This window comes from Cynoglossus semilaevis, chromosome 8, assembly GCF_000523025.1.
Source record: "Cynoglossus semilaevis isolate Cse_v1.0 chromosome 8, Cse_v1.0, whole genome shotgun sequence".
Taxonomy (NCBI): domain Eukaryota; kingdom Metazoa; phylum Chordata; class Actinopteri; order Pleuronectiformes; family Cynoglossidae; genus Cynoglossus; species Cynoglossus semilaevis.
The window spans coordinates 1483455-1510306 of record NC_024314.1 but is presented as its reverse complement, the minus strand read 5'-3'; the positions used below and the strand labels follow the sequence as shown (position 1 = coordinate 1510306).

The window sequence follows — 26852 nt, the reverse complement described above, 5'->3', positions numbered from 1 at the left end:
TGAAAACCTCTCATCCTCATGCATTGTAGAAGAATTGCCATTTCTCTTTCTCTCTCTCTATTGCCGTGATGTTGACTCACACCGAGCGTTATTCCAGACACAATGGCAATTAAGCCTTTCCCACAGTTGTTGCTTTTATTTCTAGGAACTGTAATATGAATGTGTAGAGGTTTGTGAAACTACAGTACAGTCACAGCAACATAGGAAATGGAGGACAAAGCAAGAGAGACATTAGCCGATCGCTAACTCAAATAGATCATTTTGTCTGCACTGACAGACAATTTTGCTGACACGTACAGATAAAAATATCCAGCCATATCCTTTGTTTGTCTTCTCATCCGTTTTTCTGCTCTCCAGTATTTGTATAAAATCCCAAGATAAGCAAAATGGATCACAAATAACCCCCACGTTTAGCTTTTTATTTTTCAATGCTGCATCAGAGGTGGCAGAGTTGAAGATGACATTTTCAATGGGAGTGACCAGGATGGACGGGTTATGAATGGAGCAGACTGGTCATGAATCCAGAGGGTTGACTTGAGGATGGTTGATTAAAATAAGTCTCTAAATATCTGACACAAACTGAATCTGTTCAGGAAGTTAAATGTGATTTAATTCTATTTCCTCATTATCTTAGCGACCCAAGTATTTTTGAGAAAGAACAAAGCCACAGAATCCCTTACACGGGTGCTGTGTTTAAGGTCCGGGGACATTTATCAAGATAAATGATGGTGATGTGACAGAGGAAAAGGCCACAAAGAGACTCTCATCATTTATCCTCAGCTGTTAATGTAGTCGTCGATGATCGCTGAGTAAATCATTCATTTCAGAAATGACTGTTGGTCTCAGATGGCAGTCCCTCTGTGGAGGGAAGTGTGGCTCTGGTCTCCAGTGGAAATAAAGAAAAAATCTTTACAGTTACAAATATTTTCCACATCTGTTTGTGTACTAGGGATCAAAGCAACGTGAAATTGAATGCTGTTGACATACAGTAGCAGTAGTATTTGGGTTCAGCCCTGCATTTTACAAACGTAACATACAGGAGTTAATGAACGAAGTTAGTGAATGAAAATTGTTAATGTTGTTGTGACTCGTCTTGTTGAAGGTGCACTGTCTCACAGTCAAGTCCACCCTCTCCTGGGTTCCCTGCCTCTGCCAGCTCGACCTCTACAGTCACAGCCGCTGACTCTGCCCCTCAGGGTCAATGGTTCCACGCCCCTGAGTCTCTTCCCTAATTTCAACGCGGTGAGTTACATAATATTTTTCTAGTACAGGAAAGTATCTTCTGGAGATCGTTATTGTATTTCTGAGGGTTTGACACATCAAAACTCCACTAAACTTAAAATATAAAGTACTATTCTCACTGGACCAAACAAATATGTCATGAGTCAGTGCAAGTTACCAGAATAAGCGTATACAATTTTAAATAACAAGTCCTACTGTCACTTTAAAAACAATTAAATTCAAGCAGTTTCCACAGCACCGGCCTTTAAATAGTAGTTTAGAATTTTCGTTTCAGTAAAAAAATAATGTATAATTATGGGACTTCATTGCAGAGCAGCACATTTCTAAGGTGAGTTCTAAATATAGACATGAGGCTTGATGAAAAAAAGAGTCTCGTCTGACACAGAGAGAATTAAACAGTGACTCTACCAACACTGCTGCACCGCGGGGATTAACACTTGAAAACCAACTGATCTGAAAAGGTTATTTTGAAAGTGTAAATTGGTGTGTGGCTTCTTCATTTCATATTCTAAAAAAAAACAAACTCAAGCCAGAGCCATGCACGGGTAATTGACCATTACTTCACACAAAATGGATCGTCCTGATCCATTTAATCTGAGTTTAACTGAGAGAATTACCCACACCAACACAGACAAATGGAGGTGTTGATAGTAGTAGTGACATAATAGTAGTAAGGACATTATTGTTCCTGGGCCCGTTCAAAACTCAATTGTCAATAGAATGATTTGGAAAAATATATACTAACAACATTAAATTTAAATATTAAATCAAAGTTATATTTAAACCCAGGCTTATTAAAGTGAACTGAAAAAAACAGCTGAAAAATCACAACAAAAATCACAACAACACCTTCCTGTGCTTTTGTCTCTCCATGTAGATGGACCCTGTGCAAAAGGCCGTCATAAGCCACACTTTCGGCGTGACACCACCCAAGAAGAAACCCATCATCTCCTGTAACGTCTGCCACCTGCGCTTCAACTCCACGGTCAGTCCGATAATCGTTCAGGCCGTGAGCCGGCATCTGTCCTGAGTGATCTGACTCTCCTCCGTCCACAGTGACCTTATCGAATCAGATCTTTTCCCACCCTGTATTTAAGCGCCAGACTGTTCATAATGAATATTAATAATAGGTCTTTGTTTGCTTTAGTTAAGCCTTAAAAGATATTCTCCTTGTCTTGTCTGCTGAACTTGATAAGTATGGAAGTTTAAGTCAAAGTAAGATGGCGTCTTTGATTCATCTTAAGGTCAGTACTCACTTTTACTGTGCTAAGGAGCCCTTTCAGAACAGTGACAATTTAAGGCAGTCCGATATTAGCATATATTATGTAATATCTGTAAGAATTGTTATCGGTATCCAATGCCTGGGTTTTCCCTAATGATGTGTGTGCTAGAAATTTTTGGGGAAAAGGTTTTGGGGATAAACAGCTGTTATTAAAGCAAAGATCACTAGATGGCAGCAATGCACCTTATTTAATTAATCTCACAGTCAAACAGTGGTTTGTACAGATAAATATTACCAGGCCTATATTGGTATTGGTTGATATCAGAATCTGAAATTAAGTATTTGGACAATATCAGCATATCACTATTGGCATATCGGTCGATACGTTAATTTTGGACATTGTAACAGTAACAAAATATTGCTCCAACACCAAAAAAATCATAATAAATGCATTCAGTTGTTTCTCATGACAGCTGCAGTGTTTTTGCTGTTAGGTTAGTGCTTAGGACAATGTCATCTACTGTTCAGCACAGAATTTTCATTTCAGCACCCAGTTAATTCAGACATTTTACAGCCACCGTATGGTTTAGTACACGGTGAAATATACTGTAAAAATATACTGAGTTGTTGGTAACAATCATGTGATCATAGTTTAGGTCAAGCCTTTTGCTCAGGACTGAAAAGTAAGCCAGTGTCCCTTGTATTTTTATACTAAAAGGAGACCTCGTATCCACACAATGGTTTTTGAATTTGCGTTCGCTGGATTTTTTACAGCCTTTGTTCAGCAAATAATACAAGGAAATAAATAATCAGACTGCCAGTGACGTGAAGCCAGACAGTTCAAGAACAAGTTAACAAAACCTTTCAGACTCTATTGTGAACCTGTCTGTGCGAGTTGGGCAAGTAAACAAAAAAAAAGTTGGCATCAATGGAAAGTGTCCACGAACTTTTTCAACAAACAGGGTATAAATACAGTAGCTGCTGTGATTAATTATGATGAGAAATAAACACGTCCTAGGATGGGGATATTGGAATAGATTGTGATCATGTTGGTCTTTTTAAGACTTCATAATAATTAATATAATTACTAATATCATTGATTTTATGTGTTGAATTGAACCTCTTCTGTGTGTATCCCTGCGTCCAGAATCAAGCAGAGGCGCACTACAAGGGTCACAAGCATGCCCGAAAGCTAAAGGCCCTGGAGAGCCAGAGGAACCGGCAGAAGAACGGACATGGTCTGTACACAGCTGGGAAAGACAGAGAAAATGGAACGACGGGAGCAGAAACCCTTCCTGCTTCAGAGTCCCATTCGACAGACAGAACAGGTACAAACCTGTCCATTTCTGAAGCATTCTGTCACTGTCCTACAATTAGTGATAATTGGTGTGACATAAGCACTCAGGCTTGGCTGCTGTCACTCCTGTGGCTAATTGCCCTCTATTATTGCCCTGATATCGCTGGCTCCGTCAGGTGGGTAATTACGCTCATCAACCCAAGGCAGGCTGCAAATGGAGACGTCTTGAAGTGCCTAAAATTGGACCTGCATTTGATGAACGGTTACTTCCTTTGTTGCTGATTTGGTTTGTGGATCCTTGTTGTGATATGAAGCTGCCCAGGTGCAGGTAGAGTGGGTGCAAGAAATATATCCCATTTCATATATTAGCTGATCCATTAATACATGAATTATCATAAGCACAGTGCATCAATTATGATCACATATTAACAAAGAGCGAACACATCTATTTGTGTTTTGACAATGATCTAGAGAGACATTCAGTGCTGACTCAGAGGCATAGCCAGTTTAAGGCAGTACTTCTCAAATAGTACTGCCGTACCACGGCACTGCTGTAATGCTGGAATGATAGCCTCCAGTCACTAGGTGGCAGCAACTCTTACAGTGGTTTGTACAGATAAAAATATACATGTTATCAGGTTTTCAATAGTATTTTAATTCGCAGGGGTCTGGGTCAGGAACAGGGGGGCCTGAAAACATTTCGGTCCCCTAAGGGGGGCATGACAGAAAATAACAGAACCACTGGTTTTAATGGAATGATAATATGGATAGTTAATGTGGCCCGAAACTTCTTAACTAGTACTTTTTGTCTACAAAAGGAGCATCTGTTAGCCTTGGCTCTTTGTCAGTGATTTGTCATTCTGCTTCATCTGCTGCCTGGCTGAAAAAAACAACGTCCCCTTCTCGGTCTTCTGTCTCGCCTTCATTTCATTATTGATCTCTCTCAGCAATTTTCTTTGGCACCTATCAATTTCCTTCCAACCACAAAATGATAGGCTCGTTACATTCAGACAGTTGCCATGGTTGTTGACTGATGGCGATTGAAGGGAGCTCCAGAGTGTACAGTACAAATGCCACATGCAAAGGCACGAGGAAAGAACGATTTGATGGATATTTGATATTCAAACTGAATTAATGTAACACAAATAAATGAGTCAAATAATGTGCGAGTCACTCACATTAGTCAGAAAAACCGGAATCCATAACTCCCATTTCCCTCATTCAAAACATTTGGACACCGTTGACTCATCTACAATCTGTGTTTATCTTTTAGGCTCAGGCACCGTTTCTCAACCTGCTCAGCAGCAAAGTGCGAACGTCCAAGGCTGTTCACCGGCAACAACCGATCCCTCTGATCCTCCACCTAAGGACTCCTCATTGTGTCCTCAACTGTCCCCACAAGTCTCCCCTCACTCTGAGCTCTCTGATGCAGCCTCAGATTGTCCACCTGAGAAGGACTGCAGACTGACCGACGGTTCAGACACCTGCTGCGACGCTCAGAAAAGCCCCACGGCCGCTGAAGACGAGGCGGTGAAGGCAGAAGACGTCAAGGAGGCCAAAAACAACAAAAAACATAGCCTTCACTGTCCCACCTGCAAAGTCACGGTCAATTCAAGCTCTCAGTTGGAGGCTCACTGTAGTGGTAGGTAGTTTGTAATTTGATACCTGCCACATCGATGGAAAATGAAGTGATGTAGTAATTTCTTTTTTTTTTTTGCCCAACCTTTCTGTCAACTGAATCAGGCTCGAAGCACAAACAAATGCTGGACGGTCACAACGGCAGCCAGTCAAAGCGCCGGGTCAAGACCATGTCTTTGCCGAGACCCATCTACCGAATTAAGAAGCGGGTGGCCAACAAAGCAAGAGCCGTAGCTTTTGTCTCCAACCGGCCCTTTCACTGTGAGCTGTGTCAGGTGTCTGTCAACTCAGAAACACAGCTGAAACAGGTGAGTGGCCACGTCCAAATGCAGGTGTCTTGAACTCATAGAAGCTCGAGAAGACTGCAGCTTTCATCATCTGATTGCAGGGTCATTGCAACAAAAAGCATATACATATATATATTTATATATATGTGTATACATATATTTAACTATGTGTTGTACCAAGGTACTATTTAGATGTTTGTTGTGTTTTGTGTTCCACATACAGCACATGAACAGCAGGAGGCACAGAGAGCGTTTGGCAGGAAAGCCCATGAAAGCCAAGTTCATGCCCTATAATAAACTGCGATCTAGTGCAGTGTTTGCAGTAAGTATCTGTCCTTCAAACATAAACATGGTTAGAACGTTTCAATGCATGTACTCTGGTATATTTGATTATGTGCATCAGAGGAAATGTAGGTTAATGTAGGCTACAAGTACACAGTGAACTACTTTTAACATGCACTAATGGTCTAATTTTTGCGTTAAACCTCTCTGTGCTGCAGTATTATACATTCAACAGTTATCGGTCAATAATCTACAAATGATGAAATGCAACTCAATTGCAGCTGTTGTTTTTTTTTTTTCTCATTTTAGACTAAACTGGCCCTGCAGAAGCAGCTGTCAAAGGCCCTACCGGCAGGTCTCCTGACTGCCCCCCTCAATCCAGCTGCTTTGTGCACCATGGCACCAGGACCTTTAGCGTTAAGGCTGCCATCTGGCCCCTCAGCCATAATACAAGGTCCCCTGTTCAGCCCTTCACTCTTCAGGCCTGCCCCAGGACCTTTAAGGGCTACACACACACCTATTATCTTCTCACCATACTAACAGTGAGTCAAACTTGGCAAGAGGGATGCTCAGGAGACGGAGCCAATTCCAGCCAAAGCTGTACAGAGTGGGGGGACCCCAGAGTGACAACAGGACACTACGCAGTGGCAGCGAGTCCACGCGTCATGTCGGGCACACCACACTCATGCTCAGTCCCCTGGTGCAGGTCAAGTTATCAGTGTTGACTGAGCAGCGCTACTTCTTAAAAATGGACGGACCATCACTCAGCTGTTTCTTTTCAACAGTCTGCTGAGTGCATATTTTCTGTGGTTTGGGAAACATTAAAGCCATAACATATTTTAATTTTATTTATAAGACTTGAAAAAAAAGACAGTGATGATGAGAATTTGTTAGATGTCTTTAATTTTTATAGTTTACCGTCATATTCTGGGAGAACAAGAACACTACTTAAGCCTTTATTTCATTTTCATAAAGGATCATGAATAGACCAGTAACTGGACAGAGTTACAGGAAGTGGCTGATGCACATCCTTTACTGTGTTATTTACTTGTGTTTCTTTGCTCCGTGTTGTGAAATGACAATCAACAACCACAGTGAAATTGACGCCAAGAAACCTTTGCTTTATGGAAACAAACACCCACTGCACAATACTATGGCTGAATTTGAAGTTATAGTGTTTTATACTTGATTTTGTTTGCCTAGAGCCATGATTAAATGAACATTTCTTCAGGTGATTGATGTAAAAATAAGAGTTTGCCACAGCTTGATAATGTTTGTGCAATATGAAGATAAATGCAGTTGTTAAAAAAAATGAATAGGTTTATCCACATCCGTCTGACAGTGTGCATTGATGTTTCTCTCTCTCTCTCTCTCTCTCTGTGTGTGTGTGTGCGTGTGGTAATTTCATTTAAAAAGAAATGTTCCCAAACGACTGTGCTAAATCCTCATAAGCAATATGTATTTTAAAATTTTCCAAGTGTAAACAAGTGTAAATAACTTATGAGTGTAAGTGCATCAGTTGCAATAATGTTAACTGTTATAAGTTAAAAAATGTCAAAACTGTATTGTAAATAACAAAATAGAACTGTTTTGTGGTGCTCACGACCTATATCTGTATAGTGTTTCCTTAATGCTTTCTTGTGAGGTAAATAGAAGCACCTAATATCTGTATAGTGTTTCCTTAATGCTTCATTTCTTGTGAGGTAAATAGAAGCACCTTCAGATACACAATGAAATGATACATTACCTCCATGGAGCTGAAATAAGTCAGGTTTCACAAATTTAAAAAAAAGAAAATGCAGATTAACGACCCACTGGTTTGTATGGTCAATCTTATATGTGATTCTTTAGTGCCCTCTAGTGGATCAAATTGCCCGAATATTCAGATGATACAAATAAGATGTTATAGTATTTTATGGAACTATGCTGTTGTGTTGATACTTTCTAAGGATATTCGTGCCTAGTGAATGATTTGGTATTTAACGGTTCAAAATATAGGTTAGAGGTAGGATTAAAACTTTGCCAAGATATCAGATATTGTTAGGCTAAATATTGAGGTTAGGTTTATTTATAATAGTTATGACAAGAGGCTAAAGAACACATTATATTTTGGTGAGTGCACACAAAAAACCGTTTGTGTGTTTGTGTCATTGTCCTAAAGTAAACCAAAGCTTTGTCAGGGCTCTGTCTTATTGACCAGCTAATTCGTTCAGTTTATATCAGTTGGATACTGGTTATTGCACTACAGTAACCTCTTAGGATCCTCAAGTTTATCTTCCCGGCTGTCAGACCCAAGTAAGAATATCACCTTTCATCAAATGTGTTCAATTCCAGCATGTTTCTCTATATTTCCTCTTCCATTTGTGATGACTTTGTCCACATCACTTTTACACATTCGGTTGTATTGGGGAGTAGGATGTAAATTGTGATGTCAGTTAGATTAAAGGACCACATTGTAACATTTAAGTGAAGCCATTACAATCCATTCCCATTGGCAAAGGCAAACTATTTTACTGTTGCTTTTATAATGGTGCACCTAAATGAGGATTGCGGAGGCTTCATTTACAATGTCTATCCATTAATCGAACACAATACCTTTTTGATTTAACAGTACCCACAATTTGCATCATGTTCTTCTATATGCTTGATCCTGGAGGTAAGGACAACATCAACATCAACATCATCAATTATGGTTCATTGGGGATTAGGTTTTAGTTTAATATTAAATTAAGTCAAAGCAAAACAAGACTAGATGTGTCAAATATTATCAAAGATGAATATGGTCAAAAACAAATTTATTTTATTATTAGTAGTAGTAGTAGCAGTAAAAGTAGTAGTGGTGGTAGTATTGAATCAACTTATAGCTAAGTGCTGAGAGTATGATGGAATAATAACAATAATATATATATAATAGTAAATAATAAATCATTACAATCAATTACAATTTATGCACATATACACACACAAATATACAAAACACTTTTACAGTGTGTTTAATTGCGCTTTTTTCGACATTGAAAAAAAGGATTATAAGAAATATTGTTATTTAGGTACTTTTTTATTTACAAATTGTTTACACATAAATAGAGCTCGAGAAGAAATAGTAATACAAACAATGCAATTTGTAATTATATGGATAATTTACGGTGACCTAGCTTTTCTTGCCCTAGAAATAAAAAAAAAATAAATAAAAAAAAAGCAGACGTTAGCCCTTCCGGAAGTGACGCATATTCTTGCTCGTCCTTTCTAGAAAAGATGGCAGCTGTTGACATCGACGTGCCGGTGGAAACAGAGCCACCAATTCTCAATCAGGAGGACCTCCAGCGGTAAATAAACGGACGTTGTTAACCCGTATTACAAATTAATTAATATGTGAAATTTAAAAATGAAAGAAAATCCAGAGAATCACGTCGTTTTATTCTCTGACATGGGTTTGAGGAATTAGCTTAAAAACTAGCTAAAGGGTCAAGGCAGCGTGTTTTTGCACTTGTAATACATTTTCTCTTGTCTATATTGTGATTTCTGCGGTTAGAACGCTAACCTGAACCTTTAAAACATCACATACTGCCATGTGGGGGTACAGGATGCCGGATGGGAGTTTGTGAGACGGTGTGGTTTTGTGACTTATATGTGATAGCAGGAAATTACCTTATTTTGTCTAAGGATATGGTAAGTATCACTGTAATTATCACGTTTCTTTCAACATACAATTTAGCATAAATATAAATGCTGCAACATTGCACCTTTTAATTGTCTCAAGCTATACGTTAGGTTTCGTTTTCCTGAAGAGTTGATGGGAAAATAGTCGTCGGTTAGTTACTTCGGAACTGCCTTGATTACCGAGCTAAGATAACGCTGTGGCAATAGAAACCCTAAACACATTATAAAAACTTTTAAGCAGTGCTTAATAGACTTATGACATGAAAAAGAAAGGACTCCAAAAATATATAGCATTCTTATTTCAGTACATTACTCCCAAACTTGTAGGGCTTTGAGGGTAATAGATCAATTAGTTATTATAATATAAAAGGTGATTATTTGCTCACACTACTCTTATTTTTCTGCTCTGCTTTGACTTTCAAACCAATACTTTTCTGAAAACCAGAAAGTGGCTGAACTGAAGCTAGAACCTGCTAGTTCGGGCTTTAAATGTTTTTAAACATAGCAGGGTCCAGGGTAAAGTCCAGTACAATGAATTCTGTTTAGCTCAATCCTTTCAATTTTAAGGTACCATAAAAGAGAGCTTTTTAACATTCACTCAAAATACTTGTGGATATTCTCAGTCATCCAGGTCATCATAACAATCTCAAAAGCAGTTTTAAAAATAGGCAACTGGACTCACTTCAAGTGAATTGAAGATGTATCGCCTCTCATCCAAGAGGCGTCATCAGTTCTACTGTTCTACTCAGTAGAACTGATGAAGCCTCTTGGAGAGGTGAAACGTTTTTGAGGTTCACTCAAAATGAATTACTAAAATGTAGTACCCAAAATTTCCAATTGTAAAAAAAATATTTTAAGACATTTTATCACTGTGGACAACGTTTTTGTTTTAGCATGTAGACATGCATACGAAGCATCTCAGTATTACAGTAATGTTCCCTGTGATACAGAGCATTCATAATACTAAAGAGAAACACTTGCTGTAATGTTTAGATTGTGGACTAAATTACAGATTGCATGTGTGAACCACTGTGGTATGTCTGACACAATTGACCCATTTTAGATTAACTTCATTCCTGTGTTCATTACTTGAGGTTTTTAAGGACATAATGTTCCTGCGTTTCCAGTTTTGGTCACAGCACCACAGTTAAATTCTCTAAATAACATCTCTACCCACCCCACCTTATCTGCCTTATATGGCAGAAATTATATGTCACATCAATTGGGTTTATACTTTCCAAATTTGATCATCCTTACTTGGTTTTATTTTTCATTTTGTTAATGAAATTTGTTTTCCTGACGTTGGCTTTTTGTCTTTTTGTCTGCAGTCAGGCTGAGTGCTTCAAAGAGCAAGGAAATGCACTGTACAGCAAGAAATCTTACTCAGAGGCATTCAACTACTATACTAAAGCCATTGGTGAGATGTTGGTCAATAAAGATTGGGTGTTCATATTTTTCTAATTATTATGTAATATTTGTTCTAACCAGAAATTTGATGGTTGATTTGAGGCCTCTTTAGTCCAGTGTGTGTTAGTTTCCTTGGAATGCACCCAAATTGATCTGTCTAGTTTTTTTTAATCTGTATGGATATGTTTATAAAATGAGATCATGAGTGTTACAGTTCTAATTAGTTTATTTATATATGGAAGAGGGGTGACTTTACATACATATTTAAGTATTTGTTCCCTTTGAGACAACAAAATGTTCAGTTCATTAAAGATGATTTTTTTTTTTCCATCTGAAATTCATTAAACGTGTGTATATTATTTGTATAATTATTTTATCTGCTATTGTATATTTTGGTGTGAGTTTTTCAGCATTCAGTGTGTTTTTGTGACATGTTTTTTTTCCATTTCTGTTCCTTTAAGATACTTGCCCCAAAAATGCAAGCTATTATGGCAACAGGGCAGCCACTCTCATGATGCTCTGTCGCTTTCGAGAGGCCCTGGAAGATTCCCAGCAGGCTGTGCGACTAGATAACTGTTTTATGAAGGTTACCATGAACTTCTATTCAAACTCTGTTTTTTTAAGTATCTGGTTCTTATTCATGACATGAGTCAGAACAGTTTATAATGAGGTTACTCTTTCCATCCTTTAGGGTCATTTACGTGAGGGTAAGTGTCATTTGTCTTTGGGAAATGCTATGGCAGCCACTCGCTGCTTCCAAAAGGTTTTGGAGTTGGAGCCAAGCAACAAAGAAGCCCAACAGGAGGTGGGTTCTCTCAGACTTTATTTTACTGCCCTTTTTAAATTCACACTTTTGCTTATCGTGTTGTTTAGTTTCATGCTGTTTGTAATTAGAAAAAGCACTGACCTGCTTCTGCGTCTTATGTGTTGTAGAATAAAAATGCAGCAACTCTGCTAGAGTTTGAGCGAATGGCAGACTTTGGATTTGAAAAGAGAGATTTTAGAAAGGTATTTCACACTTATTTTTTTAATGTAATGTTTTCCTTGGTTTTGATAGTATGTGTTTTAGTAACAGATACTAGAGTTCAACTGTCATGGTATTTTTCTTTTATCCAGGTGGTGTATTGTATGGACAGAGCATTAGCTTTGGCTTCTGCCTGTCACCGATTCAAAATCCTCAAGGCTGAGTGTTTGGCTCTGCTCGGACGTTATCCAGAAGCTCAGTCTGTAGCAAGGTGGGAAGAATTGACTTTTTATGAAGAATAACTCATTCACAAATCATTTCTTTTTTACTACAATTTTAAATTAATAGACACATCTACCGTAATACGTGTAATAGGGTTGTAACGTGGCAGTCCTAGAAACAAAACCTCTTTACACAGTGATATCCTGCGACTGGATTCAACAAATGCAGATGCCCTGTATGTTCGAGGTCTATGTCTCTACTATGAGGACTGCATTGATAAGGCTGTACAGTTCTTTGTCCAAGCTCTGCGCATGGCACCTGACCATGAGAAGGCACGACTGGCCTGCAAGGTAAGACGCTGTAACCTGGAATCACCAAATTACAAAAAATGTTCTGCACAGGAATTACATATCCTAGAATCCAAATGTGCTGATGTTTTATGAGAAAGTGAAAATTACTCAGAAAGATATATAGACATGAGTGATGTATTTTCTTCTTCTTATGTCTAAAATGCTGCTTGTGGTAACAAAGAAACTTTTTTTAAATCAGAATGCCAAAGCACTAAAAGCCAAGAAAGAGGAAGGTAATCAAGCATTCAAGAACCACAAATATGAAGTTGCGTACCAGTTGTATACTGAAGCCCTGGCAATAGACCCCAACAACATAAAGACAAATGCTAAACTCTACTGCAACAGAGCCACAGCAGGAGCAAAGGTAGGTCACACCTTCTTGTACATGTATTTTCATATCTTTAAATACAATGTGGATAAAATACACAGCTGTGTAGCCCTTGTAAGTGCTGGTTAAACATAGTAAACTGGTATTAATTTAAAATATTTAACACTGAAAAACATTTTGCACCATACACAATGTTTACGTCTTTGCTTTGGATTTATTCACTAATAATTTAGGGGCATTTGTGGCTTAGTGGTAAAGGAAGCGGACTTGGGTCCGGAAGGCTTTAGGTTTTTATAATAAACACTGCAATTGTAAAGGACATGACTAAGACTAGAGCAGCTCTCCACACTGAAAACAAAATGGATAATGTCTTGTTGGAAAAAACATGCTATTTAATTTTATAAATACTGTTTACATTACTGCAGATATATTACAGTCCTTTTCTCTCACAGCTGAAGAAACTCAATCAGGCTATTGAAGACTGTACCTGTGCAATCAAACTTGATGACACCTACATCAAGGCCTACTTAAGGAGAGCTCAGTGGACACCTACATCAAGGCCTACTTAAGGAGGGCTCAGTGGTATGCTTTTCTCTCTTTTTTTTTTTTTGTCAGTACAGCGTTGATATTTTTAAACACACTCGACACCATGAACACATTGTGCGTTCTATAGTTACATGGATACAGAGCTGTATGAAGAGGCCGTGCGGGACTACGAAAAAGTTTACCAGACAGAAAAAACAACAGGTAATCTGCTCTGCTCTGCTCATTCATCTCACATTAAGTCATCGGACTTATGATTCTCAGACGGTCTTGTGTCTATTTCATTGTTGTAGATCACAAACATCTACTAAAGACGGCACAGTTGCAGCTGAAGAAGAGCAAGAGGAAAGATTACTACAAGGTGCTGGGAGTCGGCAAGAATGCCACCGAAGATGAAATCAAAAAAGCATATCGCAAACGAGCCCTAATGCACCACCCAGGTAGCTTTACCGTTTTATAATCACACCTTTAGCACGTCCATTCTCAGTTTAAACAAAGGCTGCATATGGCTATTTTCTAGACCGCCATAGTTCAGCAACACCAGAAGTGCAGAAGGAGGAGGAAAAGAAATTTAAAGAAGTCGGCGAAGCCTTTACGGTCCTGTCTGACCCAAAGAAGAAGGTTCGGTATGACAGTGGCCAAGATTTGGAGGATGATGGCGGCTTAAACGGTGGAGGTAAATATTTTTGGTGGACAATTTTCCCCTGGCTAATTTGGGATTAACTGTTGAAGTTAGTAGTATGATTTAAGAAATGGAGTTAACGGAGCAACTGGAGGAGTGGTTCAGTTCTCGGAGCAGCAGAGAATGAATTATTCTATTTAGTCACTTAAATATACTATATACTGTGTGTGTGTGTGTGTGTTTGTGTGGTTTTAGAATTGAATTATGTGCCAGTTTTGCTACTAAATTATACTTTGGCTTATAAACAGGGAAATTACTTTGTATATACTTCTAATGTATTAGACTAAAGAGGGTAGGCCGATTCAGTTTAGTATAATAGTCTCAAACTAATTACTACAGGCTGTAATTCTTACGTTGGGCATACTTTGAGGGACAAATATTTATAGATTGGTTAAGCTGCCAACCTGGCATGGATTTGTTTCTGTTGAACAGTACAGCTGTACATGTTCAACAGGCATCAACCTCTGCTTCTTTTTTTTGATTGGTCATACAAGCAACATAAAATGTTTTTTTTAATCTAATGAAATACTTATTGGATGATACACAGACAATGGATATAAAAATTCAAATATTCTTCAAAAGTAGTATGTTTCTTTATTTTCCCTTACTTTCAAATTTGTGTTAATAAAGTCAGTCTTAAATTGATGGGGTCATTGTTTTTCAAAAAAAAAAAAAGCCTCATTGTTTCTTTCAAGACAAACTAGTTCTTCATCCCTCATAAACAACCTGAATGGGACAAATGTAACTCTTCACAATGATTCATTTCTCACTCTTGCTCAGGGTCAGGGTCACCCTTCTGTGAATGTGCTTCCTTCATTCTTTTGAAGTCAACCTAAGCATGTTCAGGATTTTTCAGATACCTTTTAACATTTTCTTTTCATGTGTACATGCAAAAACAATAACAGTGTTTTGAAAACATGTCAGGCTGATATACCATCGTTTGTTTTCTTTAAGAAACATGTCATTTCCTCTACCTATTTACCCTGTAACATTTTCTTGTGCTCTCTCTAGATTTTGATGCCAATAACATCTTCAGAGCTTTCTTCGGTGGACATGGAGGAGGTTTCAGTTTTGATTCCAGCCCAGGTTTGCTTTCTTTATTTTTTCAATTTATGACGCATATATAGACTTATCCAATCGGAAATAATTATGGAACAGGGGATGTAAAATAATGAAATATTTGTTTTGCAGAAGCTGCACCAGGAAATTTCTTCTTTCAATTTGGATGAAGTTGAAGCAGCATGGGGGAAAAAATGCACCCTCGCTGGGAATGACACGGATTTTCTGAGATGCTCGTACCTCTAATTATTTGTCAGGATCCTTTTTAAAATTTACTAGCTAACAGTGGGAGGAATAATTCAGAAATGCTTGATGGGAATTAACATTGGTGAGAAAGAATTATAAAAGAAAACATTTAAGGTTTGTCTGATTCACAGCATGTCCAATATTGGCAAAACCCCATTAAATGATATGTAATCTTGTTAAAGTGACACTACTTTCTTAAAAGTGAGTCGAAGTAAAAAGGCTTTAAGAATGTACGTGTTGCTCTTTTAAATATCTGTATAGTTCTGCAGGATCAGCAGGTCTGTATTGTATTATCTGTTGTAAAGAAGCTATACATGGTTTAATGTCAAAACTGTCCTCAGGAAAAGTTGTGGAGAACAAAACATCACTGATCTTTCAAAAATGTCACCAGGGTTTAATGGCTCATTTGCCAAATATTGACTCATTGCTGGTTGGTTTTCTTTACCACTTCTCAAATTTGCATTTTACGTTTTACTTAAATGTGAATCGTTAAGTGTTCGTGGCTTTTGTCATTTTAAGTCTTTTCTCATCCTATTTTTATTTATTGTAAAATGTTATGTAACTCATACAGAAAACTGTTGTCTTTCTCATTTAGTATGACAGGGATGACTGTTTTTGGTGTGATTGGTTGTGGTAGTAAATCTCTCTTCATCAGGCCAAAATAATTGTGCACACAACTTTTGTTTTTGTTTTTTTATAAGCACCAGTCACACACATTTGTTTTACTGAAAATATGAGTGGTGCCTTTTTAGATAAGTCAACCTCGCAGTCAAGTCAACAAAAACTGTGGTTCAGACATATTTGCAAACGATCTTGTATCGGATTTGTTTTTCATCTTATGTGTTTTCCTAATAAAACTGTTTTCTCAGCCAGTAGGTTGGATTTGAAAATAAATAACTCACCATGTGCAACTTTTAGGACAGTTTTCTGTTCAATTGCAGTCACTGCTCCACCCAGCTGTTCTTCACAAATATTTGTTATGCATGTTTTGTCAGTACAGCCGCTTTACTTCTTGTACCTGTTTAAACAGACCTCCAAAATTTGGTTTTAAGCTTCACACTGTTTCATTGATCCATGTATGACTTTTAAAAATGGTATTGACAAGACGTGCTTTTCTTGGAGTAGAAATAAAGGCTCATCTTTTACTGTTCGTTCCTTTTAAACAACCTGAATAGGACAAATGTAACTCTTCGCAATGAACTTTTTCTCACTCTGTATTGCCCAGGGTCAGAGTTGCCCTTCTGTGGATGTGCTTCATTCTTTTGAAGCAGAAAATCATGTCAACTCAAACATTTTCAGATACCTTTTGACATTTTTTTTTTTAAGAAACGTTGTGTCCTCTACCTATTTACCCTGTAACATTTTCTTGTGCTCTCTTTAGATCAGGGGTCACCAACCTTTTTGAAACTGAGAGCTACTTCACAGACACCACGTAAGTGACCCCTGCTCTAGATTTTGATGCCAATAACATCTTCAGAGCTTTCTTCGGTGGACATGGGGGAGGATTCAGTTTTGATTCCAGCCCAGGTTTGCCTTCATTTTTTCAATTTATGAAATGTATATAGACTTATCCAATTGGAAATAATTGTAGAACGGGATATAGAATAACTAAAAAATGTTTGCACACGCTGGACCAGGAAATTCCTCCTTTCAGTTTAGATGAAGTTGAAGCAGCATGGGAATGACAGGGATTTTCTGAGATGCTCGTACCCCTAATTTTTTTTTTTCCAGGATCTACAGGATCTTTTTAAAATCTGGTCATCTACTATTAAATTTACTAGCTAACAGTGGGAAGAAATGCTTGATGGGAATTAATGTTGATGAGAAAGAATAATAAAAGAAAACATTTAAGGTTCGGATTGTCTGATTCACAGCATGTATGTGTTTGCATTTGTACAAATTTGCTTTTTGTTTTTTTTTTACAAATTTTTACATTTTACTTATGTATGTTTGCTTTTTGTTGTTATGCATGTTTTGTAAGTACAGCCGCTTTACTTCTTGTACCTGTTTAAACAGACCTCCAAAATGTGGTTATAAGCTTCATACGGTTTCATTGATCCGTGTATGACTTTTAAAAACGGTATTGACAAGACGTGCTTTTTATCGCGCATAAATAAAGGCTCTTACTGTACCGTTTGACCTTTAAACATCAATGAGATTGGGCAGTTACATGGTAGATGCTATAGGTGGATGGAGGAAAAAGGCCTATTTAAGGAGGACATTTACTGGTGTATTCTGCTAAACTATTAGGTATGCTGTGTGTAAAATAGTACCTTTAAATATTTTTTATAAATAGTCATGGGTTATTCTTAGAATAGTTAACAGCTCAGTAGGATTTAAATTGAAACTGTCACTCAAGGACACCCAATGTGTGTAATGTTCATATGCTTAACATTTAATTTTACTACCAGTTGGGTCCAAATCCTACACTATATAACCTCGAAAAAAGACTGTTTTCCTTAAATTACAGTTTGGGTGTTTTTCTTGTTTTATTTAATATTTAATACATTTATAATACTTTATTTTTTAAAATGGGTTTTGAAAAACGAGCCATATAATCTGATAAACACATTAAAATCCACTCTCGGGTCCTAGTTGTTTTGTCTTAAGCAAAAAAAAAAAAGATTTTCTTTTCTTTTCTCTTCAATTTTACAGAGCATCATAATTGTAACTGGCGTGTCTCATGTGACCAGCACGAGCCAATCAGCAGCCATTATGGGGTGTAGTAGTCAATCGGCCGATTGTGGTGCGAGGGCAGTGTGACGAGTGGGAAGAGCACATTCACAGCACCAGGAGTGGAATACGTGAGTCAGCGGCTCTGTCATTTCACGCCAGTAGACCACTCCTGTCCTACGACAAGGTGCCACTTCAAGTGACAAAGTAAGTTCTACATGTGAAGTTGTTTTAAAGTGCCACATTGACGTCGTTTATGCAGTTAGACTCCAACGGTTACTGCTAGGCTACATCTGTTAGCCAGTGTCTCAGTGAGGCCGGTGGAGCGGGACTGGGAGGCAACTGACAGGTTTACTGCGCTTTTACCGGTACACGCCTGTATCTTCAACGTTTCTGTTCGGTAACCTAATTTGTCATATAATTTGCTCGTGGTCCTTCGAAAAAAGTTTGCCCTGAATCGCGTCTTAACATGTGCTGTATTTTTACAGCTCAACTGCAGGAAGTGGCTAAATATTTAGCTCAAAATGTTGCACAGAAGAAGTTATTAAACTTGTCCGGCTAGCTAATCCTGACCTCAGCCTCCGGTAGTGGGTGTGGCGGCCGCATATTACAGGAGGTTCTTTCACTGAAGACTAGCCTGACGTAGAAACATCTGGTCAGAGGCTGAGCCCTCCCAGAGGACCGTGTTGCTGCTGCTGCTGCTGCCTTAAAATTCGATAATTCTGCCAAACTAATAGCAACTCGCATTTAATGGCCGGATGGTTTCAAACAAAAGGCGAGGTCCCGTGGATTATGGCACATAAACACAGGGACATCTGCCGTTGGTCGACCTGTGCACCAAAGTTAGAGTTAAACTGTTTCTCATGCAAGTGATTTAAAAGTGATTTATAAAGTTAGAACAATAAGTGATTTGATACATATTAACTCTAAACAACTACAAAAATAAATACGTAAGTTAATCAAAGTAATAGATTATTATGTTTTTGCAAAACATTGAAAGTATTTGTGTAAACTTGGAACGTGGAACTTAACTAGGATATTCTAAAAATCCTTCATTAAATAACACAGTGCAGGGTATTCTTTCATTAGTACAAATGGATCAGAATACCCTTAATGGTATAAAAAGACAAACACAATTAATAATTATTATTAAAAACACAGTTATGACACTTTAATGTATAACATGAAATAGCTATATGTAGCTATATATGGAATATTAAATATTGTGGTGAAACATAGCAAATCTTTAGCAATCAACATTTGAGTTAAGCTAATAATATTACAGTAGTCTATTGCCTACTACTGTCATCGCTGCTTGTGGCTATTGCTAGAATATCACACCCACAGTCTGTTAGTACACAGAAGCAGTGTAGATAAGATATCGATTTTTGTTTGTTCAGTCTGTGGTTTGTTGTTAAAAAACGTAAGTTTAAAGAATTAAAGATAAGCTTCTTCTCAAGCCTTTGGTAATATATCTTATCTGGTTGCCGAATGTGACACACTGCACTGATTAAAAAAAAAAGGTAACCTGCACAATGGCATACTATCTCACAAGCAGTTGCTATAATTGTGCTTGTCTTTATGTTATCTTGTCTCTTGGTTTATCATTGTTTGGGTTGTTGAGGAGAAAGTGGGCATAAAGTAATAAAGGTCTCCTTAACTACGGAGGAGTTTCACTTCAAAAGAAGCATGCTATTGAGTTATTGCAATATGATGGCAAATAGTTAATTTGAAAAAGGAAGTTAAAATGTGGTAGTTACTAATGCCATCATGTTAAAAAATCTTAGGCTTTATAGTGTACCATCTGGAGTGACTTGTCTGATGCAAATTAGCTGAGCAGGTCCGACAACATAGTGAATGTCAAGTCCTTGATGCCGTGTGTTTTCTGCGTGTTGACGTGTTGTTTGGAGGCTCTAGCACATGTAAATTGCTATCTGTCGCAGCATTTTTTACACATTCAAAGAGGTGTACAATAGTTGGATGTTACATATAATATGTAATAGTTGGATATGAATATTTTGCATTTGTTCTCAGTAAGAATGCTTACACACCCGGGCATTGTATTTTTATTTTTCTGCCTATTTTTACTGTGTAAAGACAGCAGTAAAGTTTGACAATTTGAATGTAAGCGCTTTATGAAAGATATGATCGTTGGTGCCTCTCTCTTTCACCCAAGGTTGTGTCCTAGCCAGTGTCGCCATGTCAGCGAAAGCTATCTCAGAGCAGACGGGAAAAGAGTTCTTACATAAGTACATCTGCACCTCAGCGGCTGTTCAGAACCGATTCTCCTATGCTCGTGTCACCCCTGAGACCGACTTGGACCGCCTCACCCAGGAGCACCCATGGCTGTTGACACAGGTGAGACTGTTGTTTGGAGTCATTGAACTTACAAATCCTACATGAAGGCGGATGGCCCGTTGTCATCTTGACGAATCACAGTAGCAGCATGGAAAGTTTATGGTTTTCTCTGTGGTTGATTTATTTATTTATTTTTTTGTATTGCTCACTTCAGCGTCTAGTGGTGAAGCCAGATCAGCTTATCAAGAGGCGTGGAAAGCTCGGACTGGTCGGCACCAACCTGGATCTGCAGGGAGTCAAGGAGTGGCTGAAAAACAACTTAATGAAAGAAACCACAGTAAGATCATTGAAACGTATCACTGTGTTCTGAACCCATTGGAAAGTATTAGAACATGGTTTAGGATACAACCGAAGTCAATACAAATGTGAATGTGTTTCTGAGTAGTAGAATGTTGGAGCTGTATCTGAGATCGTAAGCGACGGTGAAACAAATTATTTGATGTAAAATCTGAACGGTTCTGTTTTTTTGCGTCCCCTTGTCGTAGATTTAAGAGCAACATACTTAAAAAAAAGTTTCACACGCAAATCAAATCAAAAACCTCAGACAACGTACAGGGAGCTAATCTGCCAACAAGGTCACATTCTTTCCCACCGTGTCAAAATGCTGTCCTGTGTCTCAAGGTTAATAGTTATTTTGGGAAGATTACTCTGTCTCAGTGCAGAAGTTGCCATAAATGTGTGGCACTTGTAGGCTGCTTGACTTTCACTCTTCTGTCCAGTTCATCCCAAACCTCCTCCATAGGGTTTAAGTCTGGAGACTGTACTGGCCGCTCCATGTTTTCAAGCTTACCATCTTGTTCTTTTTTCCTAAGGTATCATTGCTTGGACTTGTGTTTTGGGTCATTATGTTGCTGCAAGATGAACCTGAATGAACTTCCTGTTAGAGTTTCCCCAAGTTTCTGAGTGCCATTTGATGGTGAAGAAAAGTGTACTCACTGACACCTTGACTTTCTTTGCAATTTCCCTGTAGGAAAGACCTACCTTTTTAAGTGTTATGATGGTCTGTCTCTCTTCCATTGTTATTGCCTTTTTCTGTTTGTTATTCTGTTTGCTATTAGAATACCTTGACTCATGACATCATGTTTGCTTTATCAAGGTAGGGAAGGCCAAGGGTGTGCTGAAGAACTTCCTCATTGAGCCGTTTGTTCCACACACACAGGTAATGCACTGCACTTTCCCCTCACCTTTCATAGAGCTTCAGAAACTCAACACAGTCATTATGACTTGCTGAATGGTTAACTGTGTTTGGGAAGGGGAACATTTTTTAAATTAAATGTATTTGCAGTGCATAAATGATTTGATTATCTCAACATGTTATGAAAATGTACATTTTTGGTGTTTGCCTTCACCCAGGAGGAGGAGTTTTATGTGTGCATCTATGCCACTCGTGAGGGCGACTACATACTTTTTCACCACGAAGGAGGCGTGGATGTTGGTGATGTGGACGCCAAGGCCCAGAGGTTGATGGTCGCAGTGAATGATACGCTGAATGAGGACCAGGTCAAGGAGCACCTCCTCACACATGTAGCAGATGATAAAAAAGAGTATGGCTGCATTTGCTTTCATTCACATTTTGATTCATTAACAAGTTATGCTAGAAAATGTTTTTGTGTAGGAATGGTATTTTTCATAATAATGTGTTAACTGTCTGATGAAGCTGAGTGGCTTTACCAGAGAGCTGATTATTTGGATTCTTATCATATAACTGAACTTTGAATTTGAACAGCAGCTTGAGCTTTATTGAGCCTTTGAGGAAAGGTATCATTCACTGCTCGGGAAGTGTTTATAATGACATTCATCATGTGGTTTGCATTTATGGTTTTACCTTGTGCTGCTTTATCTCTCTTTTCAAAGAATCCTGTCTACATTTATCAAAAGCCTCTTCAACTTCTATGAGGACCTTTACTTCACATACCTCGAAATCAACCCGCTTGGTAAATATAAAAAATATATAAATGTTTCAGTGTTACTTTGCAACATATGAATTAAATAGGAACCTAACTGTTATAGGTACTCTATCTATTACTCGTTGGACATTTTCACTTGCTATGTTTAAGATGTTGCTGTTTCTTCTTCTTTTAAATAGTTGTAACTCAAGATGGAGTGTACGTACTGGACGTGGCTGCTAAAATTGATGCCACCGCAGATTATCTCTGCAAGGCAAAATGGGGGGATGTCAACTTTCCACCTCCTTTCGGGAGGGAAGCCTATCCAGAGGTGAGTCCCTGAAAAAAAGGTAAAAGCCCTCGGATACCTTTCTGTAACACGTACTGGTTTAAAATGCGTTTTTCATAGAAGAGGCTTATAAGAGAAAGAGAGAAATACAGATTATTATTAATATTGATATCTTATATTACCTTCTAAGCTAACTAAATTTGCTAAGGACAAGGATCCATTCAAATCTACACTTAAATGCATTTTAGGAAGCCTACATAGCTGACCTGGATTCAAAGAGTGGTGCAAGTCTAAAGCTCACTCTGCTCAACCCATGTGGTCGAATCTGGACCATGGTGGCTGGAGGAGGAGCCTCAGTTGTGTACAGGTAGTCTTTGTGTTAAACTTCAGCTTTATTTCTGTAAAAAGTTTCCCATTTCCATTTGCTTGTCGATTCAAACCCAGGAATTAATCGACAATATTTTGTCCCTTTTGCCTAGCGACACCATTTGTGATCTGGGTGGGGTAAATGAGCTGGCAAACTACGGTGAATATTCTGGAGCTCCGAGCGAACAGCAGACCTACGACTACGCAAAAACCATCTTGTCCCTCATGACACGTGAAAAACACCCTGATGGTGAGCTCTGCAAAGTCTTCTTTCAAAGCTTCTGGTTTGTAGTAATTAGTTACTTTTGATGAGAAAGTTACGGCGCTCCTAATGGGACATTTAATTTTTGACCTTTAATGTCCCTTTAGAGGCTTAGTAGAAAGTGTGTGAAAAAAAGAAAAAAAGGCTAAACTATTGGTAGTTGAAACCTGGCAGAAAACTGTTAAAAAAAGAAGTATATATTCCTCACTAAAAGTCTGTGATCATTGTTTTGTATTGTGGCCCCTTTGGTTTTACCTTGGGTTGCAAGGTTAATGTTTCCAACATGTGTCTTACCAGCAATAGACTTCACGGCTCTCATTTTAACACCAGTTACTGGGGTGTCACATTTCACTCATGCATTTATTCTTAACATATCACACGCCCTCTCCCGCCTCTCTTTCCTAATTTTGCAGGGAAAGTGCTGATCATCGGTGGAAGTATTGCCAACTTCACTAATGTAGCAGCCACATTTAAGGTAAAATATAATATAAATATAATATAAAAATATAATTCACACCATGTCAAATTATTATAAATTATTAAAAATTATGTTTTTGGAGCCAAATTAATTTAATAATTTATAAGTAACTTTCATAATCTGCATAGCTGACATGCCAGGCTCTTTTCTCAGGGCATTGTTAGAGCCATCAAAGACTACCAGGGTCCCCTGAAGGAGCATGAGGTCACGATCTTTGTTCGTCGAGGTGGACCAAACTACCAGGAGGGGCTGAGGGTCATGGGGGAAGTAGGAATGTAAGAGGAAGGGGGCAAATAAAAATGTTTCTAGTTGCCATAATGGTCATAGCATGTAAGTTTTTTTTTTTTTTTTTACTTTTCTTCTTCAGGAAAGACCACAGGTATTCCTATCCATGTCTTTGGTACCGAGACTCACATGACAGCCATCGTCGGTATGGCCCTGGGTCACCGGCCAATTCCTAATCAGCCCCCAATGGACGCACATACTGCCAACTTCCTCCTCAATGCTAGCAGCAGTGCAAAGGTACGGAATGATATACTGGGAACAAACTGACTCCCTGCCTGATTAGGAATGTTTATGTCAGGAAGAGCATCTCGTGGAGACACATTGACAAATTACTGTGCACTAAAGCAACGTTCCATCTGATAAAAATAATTTCTCTTATCTGCTCTAGACTCCAGCTTCCACGAGGACTGCTTCGTTCTCAGAACCAAGGACACCTACTGAAGCAACTCCAGCAAAGAAGTGCAAATCAGGTCATCCAGCAGGTAAACAAGACTGTCAACACATATGACAACAAGACTCTTTTTCTTCTTAGCCTCAATTCTTTCAATTCTCCCTCCCCCTGAAACGCTGGCATTGCTATACTTTGTTTTCATTCTCTTGTCCGCTTCATCCTCCTGTTTTTGATTTTCTGCTTAAACTTTGTTTTGTTTTGTTTTTTCCTTCATCTTTTTCCCATCTCGTCATGCATGTTTCTCTAAGATGCCTTTCACTCTATTCTGTGGCCTCTGAAGAATGTGGTCACAGCAGGTTGGAAAGGTAAGTGGTAGGATTGGCATGAGTGCATTGCATTGACAGTTGGCATTTTATTTTTTTCCTTTTTAACTGCTCAATTTCCTCCGCCTTTTAATATCTGACAAGTTGTCGAGTAACATGTAAGTTTATTTTAAGATATATATATATATAGATATATGTTTGTATTTAAAAACTGCTTCATATTCAAGTTGAACCAGTCTCATTTCAAGTAAAGTAAGTAAGTAAAACCAGAGCTTCTTGCATCATCTTTGAGCAAAAGGCTGCGATGAATTTATGTTGCTCTCATGCAAAGAGTCTCTTTCCAGTGTTTCCCAAAGACCTTAAAGCTATGCTCAGCAAAAGCAGGCATTTTTAAGGATCTCCTTCTAAAGAAGTAGTTTATTTCTATAATTTTTATAAACTTCTATAAATATTTACATATTTATAAATTATATTTATTTTATATTAACTGTTTTTGTGAGAGAGATTTTCCATTTGGGAGTCGGTGGTCGACGATTAATCTAACAATAATATTGTATTGTATTGCCATATTGTATTTTAATTTTCATTTGGTTTGAAATAAAAATTCAATGTCAATGTTGATGTAGCAAAAACGTGTAGAAAAACGTTGCAGTCAATGGAGAGTTTTTCTCTGTGACATGGCTTGTGTCTGCATGAGACTCTTTGCAGCTTGTTTGCACTCTTTTAAGACAGTCTAGTAGATGCATGCTTTGAACTGGATCAAATGAATAATGATGGAATGAAAAGGATTGATTTAAGATGAGCTCATCTTTTTCTGTTCTCATCTTTATATGTTCTCATATTTTGTGTTGTCGTCCAATGGGGTCACAGAAGCACAAGCCCCTTCAGGCTACAGTGGAGGTATGGAGGGGTGCAAAAAGATGTCTTCCTGCACACTTGGTCCTCTTCTTGCTTCCGTCTGTCTTTGTATTGTTTTTTTTGTTTTGCTTTTTGTGATACTGTGTGTCTCAGCGGGTTTTTACATTTTCGGGTGTTTTTGTTGGTTGTTTTTTCATGCAGCTTCATATGATATATAAAGTGAACCATATTGATGGGCTCTCTGTGCCCAGTTCACTGTGTTTAAACAGTGCTTACTCTCAGTACGCAGAAACACTACATACAAACACTACATAATTATTGAATGGGTTATGTAGTGAGTGTATGTAATAAGCTATTGTTTTCAGGCATATGGCATAGAGCTTGCAATTTGAAAATAAAACAGTTCACCTGGTTTTGGGCAAACTGTTACTATCTCCATTCCTGGTGTTTCCCCAGTCAGACCTTTTGCCTTTTGATTTTGTTTTTTCCTCCTGTTATGACTAACTGGAGTATCTGTGTTTCTTCGTGTCTGTCTTTCTTCTTTTAGCCAAAGCCACTACGCTTTTCAGACAAAACACCAAGAGCATTGTGTGGGGCATGCAGACACGTGCTGTGCAGGGCATGTTGGACTTCGACTACGTGTGCTCCCGGGAAGAACCTTCAGTGGCAGCTATGGTTTACCCCTTCACGTAGGTTACTTGACTTCGAGCAGGGAAGTGGGGGGTGGTTATTAGGATTCATATTCAGATGAGAATGACAAAGCTGGAGCAGATGAGCCTTATTAATGTGGTGAACAACAAAATTAGTGGTAGAGGGGTTTTTTTCTAGAGACTCTGACGTTTGTTGCTTGTGTTGATTTAATCGTGAAACACTGGGCAGCAATGTTGAGTGCAGATATTGATTATAGCATTAACATTTAGTACCGGAACATATAAATGTATGTATTTCCAACATTGTCTTCTATTAAACATGTAGGGTTCAACACTTCTCTGTGTTTGTTGCCCAGTGGGGATCACAAACAGAAATTCTACTGGGGCCATAAAGAAATCCTGCTGCCAGTCTACAAGAACATGGCTGATGCTATGAAGAAGCACCAGGAGGTGGATGTGTTAATAAGTTTTGCGTCACTGCGTTCAGCCTTTGACAGCACAATGGAGGCTATGCAGTACCCACAGGTAGACAATGAAACTGGTGTTGTGTTTAAAGATGTGCCTTTTAGTGAGCTCCTTCAGTTCAGTGCTTGTATTGCCTGTA

The 26852-nt window shown here is 38.3% G+C and overlaps 3 protein-coding genes across 5 annotated transcripts in view; all 3 read left to right on the top strand.

Annotated features, from left to right (window-relative positions):
* Positions 1–7577, top strand: part of LOC103381468 (zinc finger protein 385C) — a 33507-nt gene extending 25930 nt beyond the window's left edge. For all 3 annotated transcript variants that reach the window (XM_017034622.2, XM_008313809.3, XM_008313810.3), the window contains 7 exons: positions 1103–1242; positions 2120–2227; positions 3612–3792; positions 5035–5403; positions 5505–5707; positions 5910–6008; positions 6278–7577. In XM_017034622.2, the coding sequence (XP_016890111.1) occupies positions 1103–1242; positions 2120–2227; positions 3612–3792; positions 5035–5403; positions 5505–5707; positions 5910–6008; positions 6278–6508 (1331 nt within the window). In that variant the 3' untranslated portion in view covers positions 6509–7577. The remainder of the gene's footprint in view (positions 1–1102; positions 1243–2119; positions 2228–3611; positions 3793–5034; positions 5404–5504; positions 5708–5909; positions 6009–6277) is intronic.
* Positions 7578–9165: 1588 nt separating this feature from the next.
* LOC103381467 (dnaJ homolog subfamily C member 7-like) lies at positions 9166–16579 on the top strand. The gene is made up of 14 exons (XM_025057756.1): positions 9166–9294; positions 10957–11045; positions 11497–11621; positions 11727–11840; positions 11969–12043; positions 12152–12270; positions 12418–12571; positions 12771–12935; positions 13352–13443; positions 13573–13646; positions 13736–13882; positions 13963–14118; positions 15136–15210; positions 15316–16579. Exons 1-14 carry the CDS (start codon positions 9224–9226, stop codon positions 15351–15353), a joined length of 1494 nt encoding a protein of 497 aa, XP_024913524.1. The 5' UTR covers positions 9166–9223; the 3' UTR covers positions 15354–16579.
* Positions 16580–17591: 1012 nt separating this feature from the next.
* Positions 17592–26852, top strand: part of aclyb (ATP citrate lyase b) — a 14059-nt gene continuing 4798 nt past the window's right edge. The window contains exons 1-18 of the mRNA XM_017034606.2: positions 17592–17679; positions 18085–18309; positions 20279–20460; positions 20615–20737; positions 21557–21619; positions 21814–22004; positions 22315–22394; positions 22547–22677; positions 22884–23002; positions 23115–23251; positions 23677–23738; positions 23895–24012; positions 24109–24263; positions 24415–24508; positions 24726–24782; positions 25611–25640; positions 26146–26287; positions 26605–26820. Of these exons, the coding sequence (XP_016890095.1) occupies positions 20302–20460; positions 20615–20737; positions 21557–21619; positions 21814–22004; positions 22315–22394; positions 22547–22677; positions 22884–23002; positions 23115–23251; positions 23677–23738; positions 23895–24012; positions 24109–24263; positions 24415–24508; positions 24726–24782; positions 25611–25640; positions 26146–26287; positions 26605–26820 (1877 nt within the window). The 5' untranslated portion in view covers positions 17592–17679; positions 18085–18309; positions 20279–20301. The remainder of the gene's footprint in view (positions 17680–18084; positions 18310–20278; positions 20461–20614; positions 20738–21556; positions 21620–21813; positions 22005–22314; positions 22395–22546; positions 22678–22883; positions 23003–23114; positions 23252–23676; positions 23739–23894; positions 24013–24108; positions 24264–24414; positions 24509–24725; positions 24783–25610; positions 25641–26145; positions 26288–26604; positions 26821–26852) is intronic.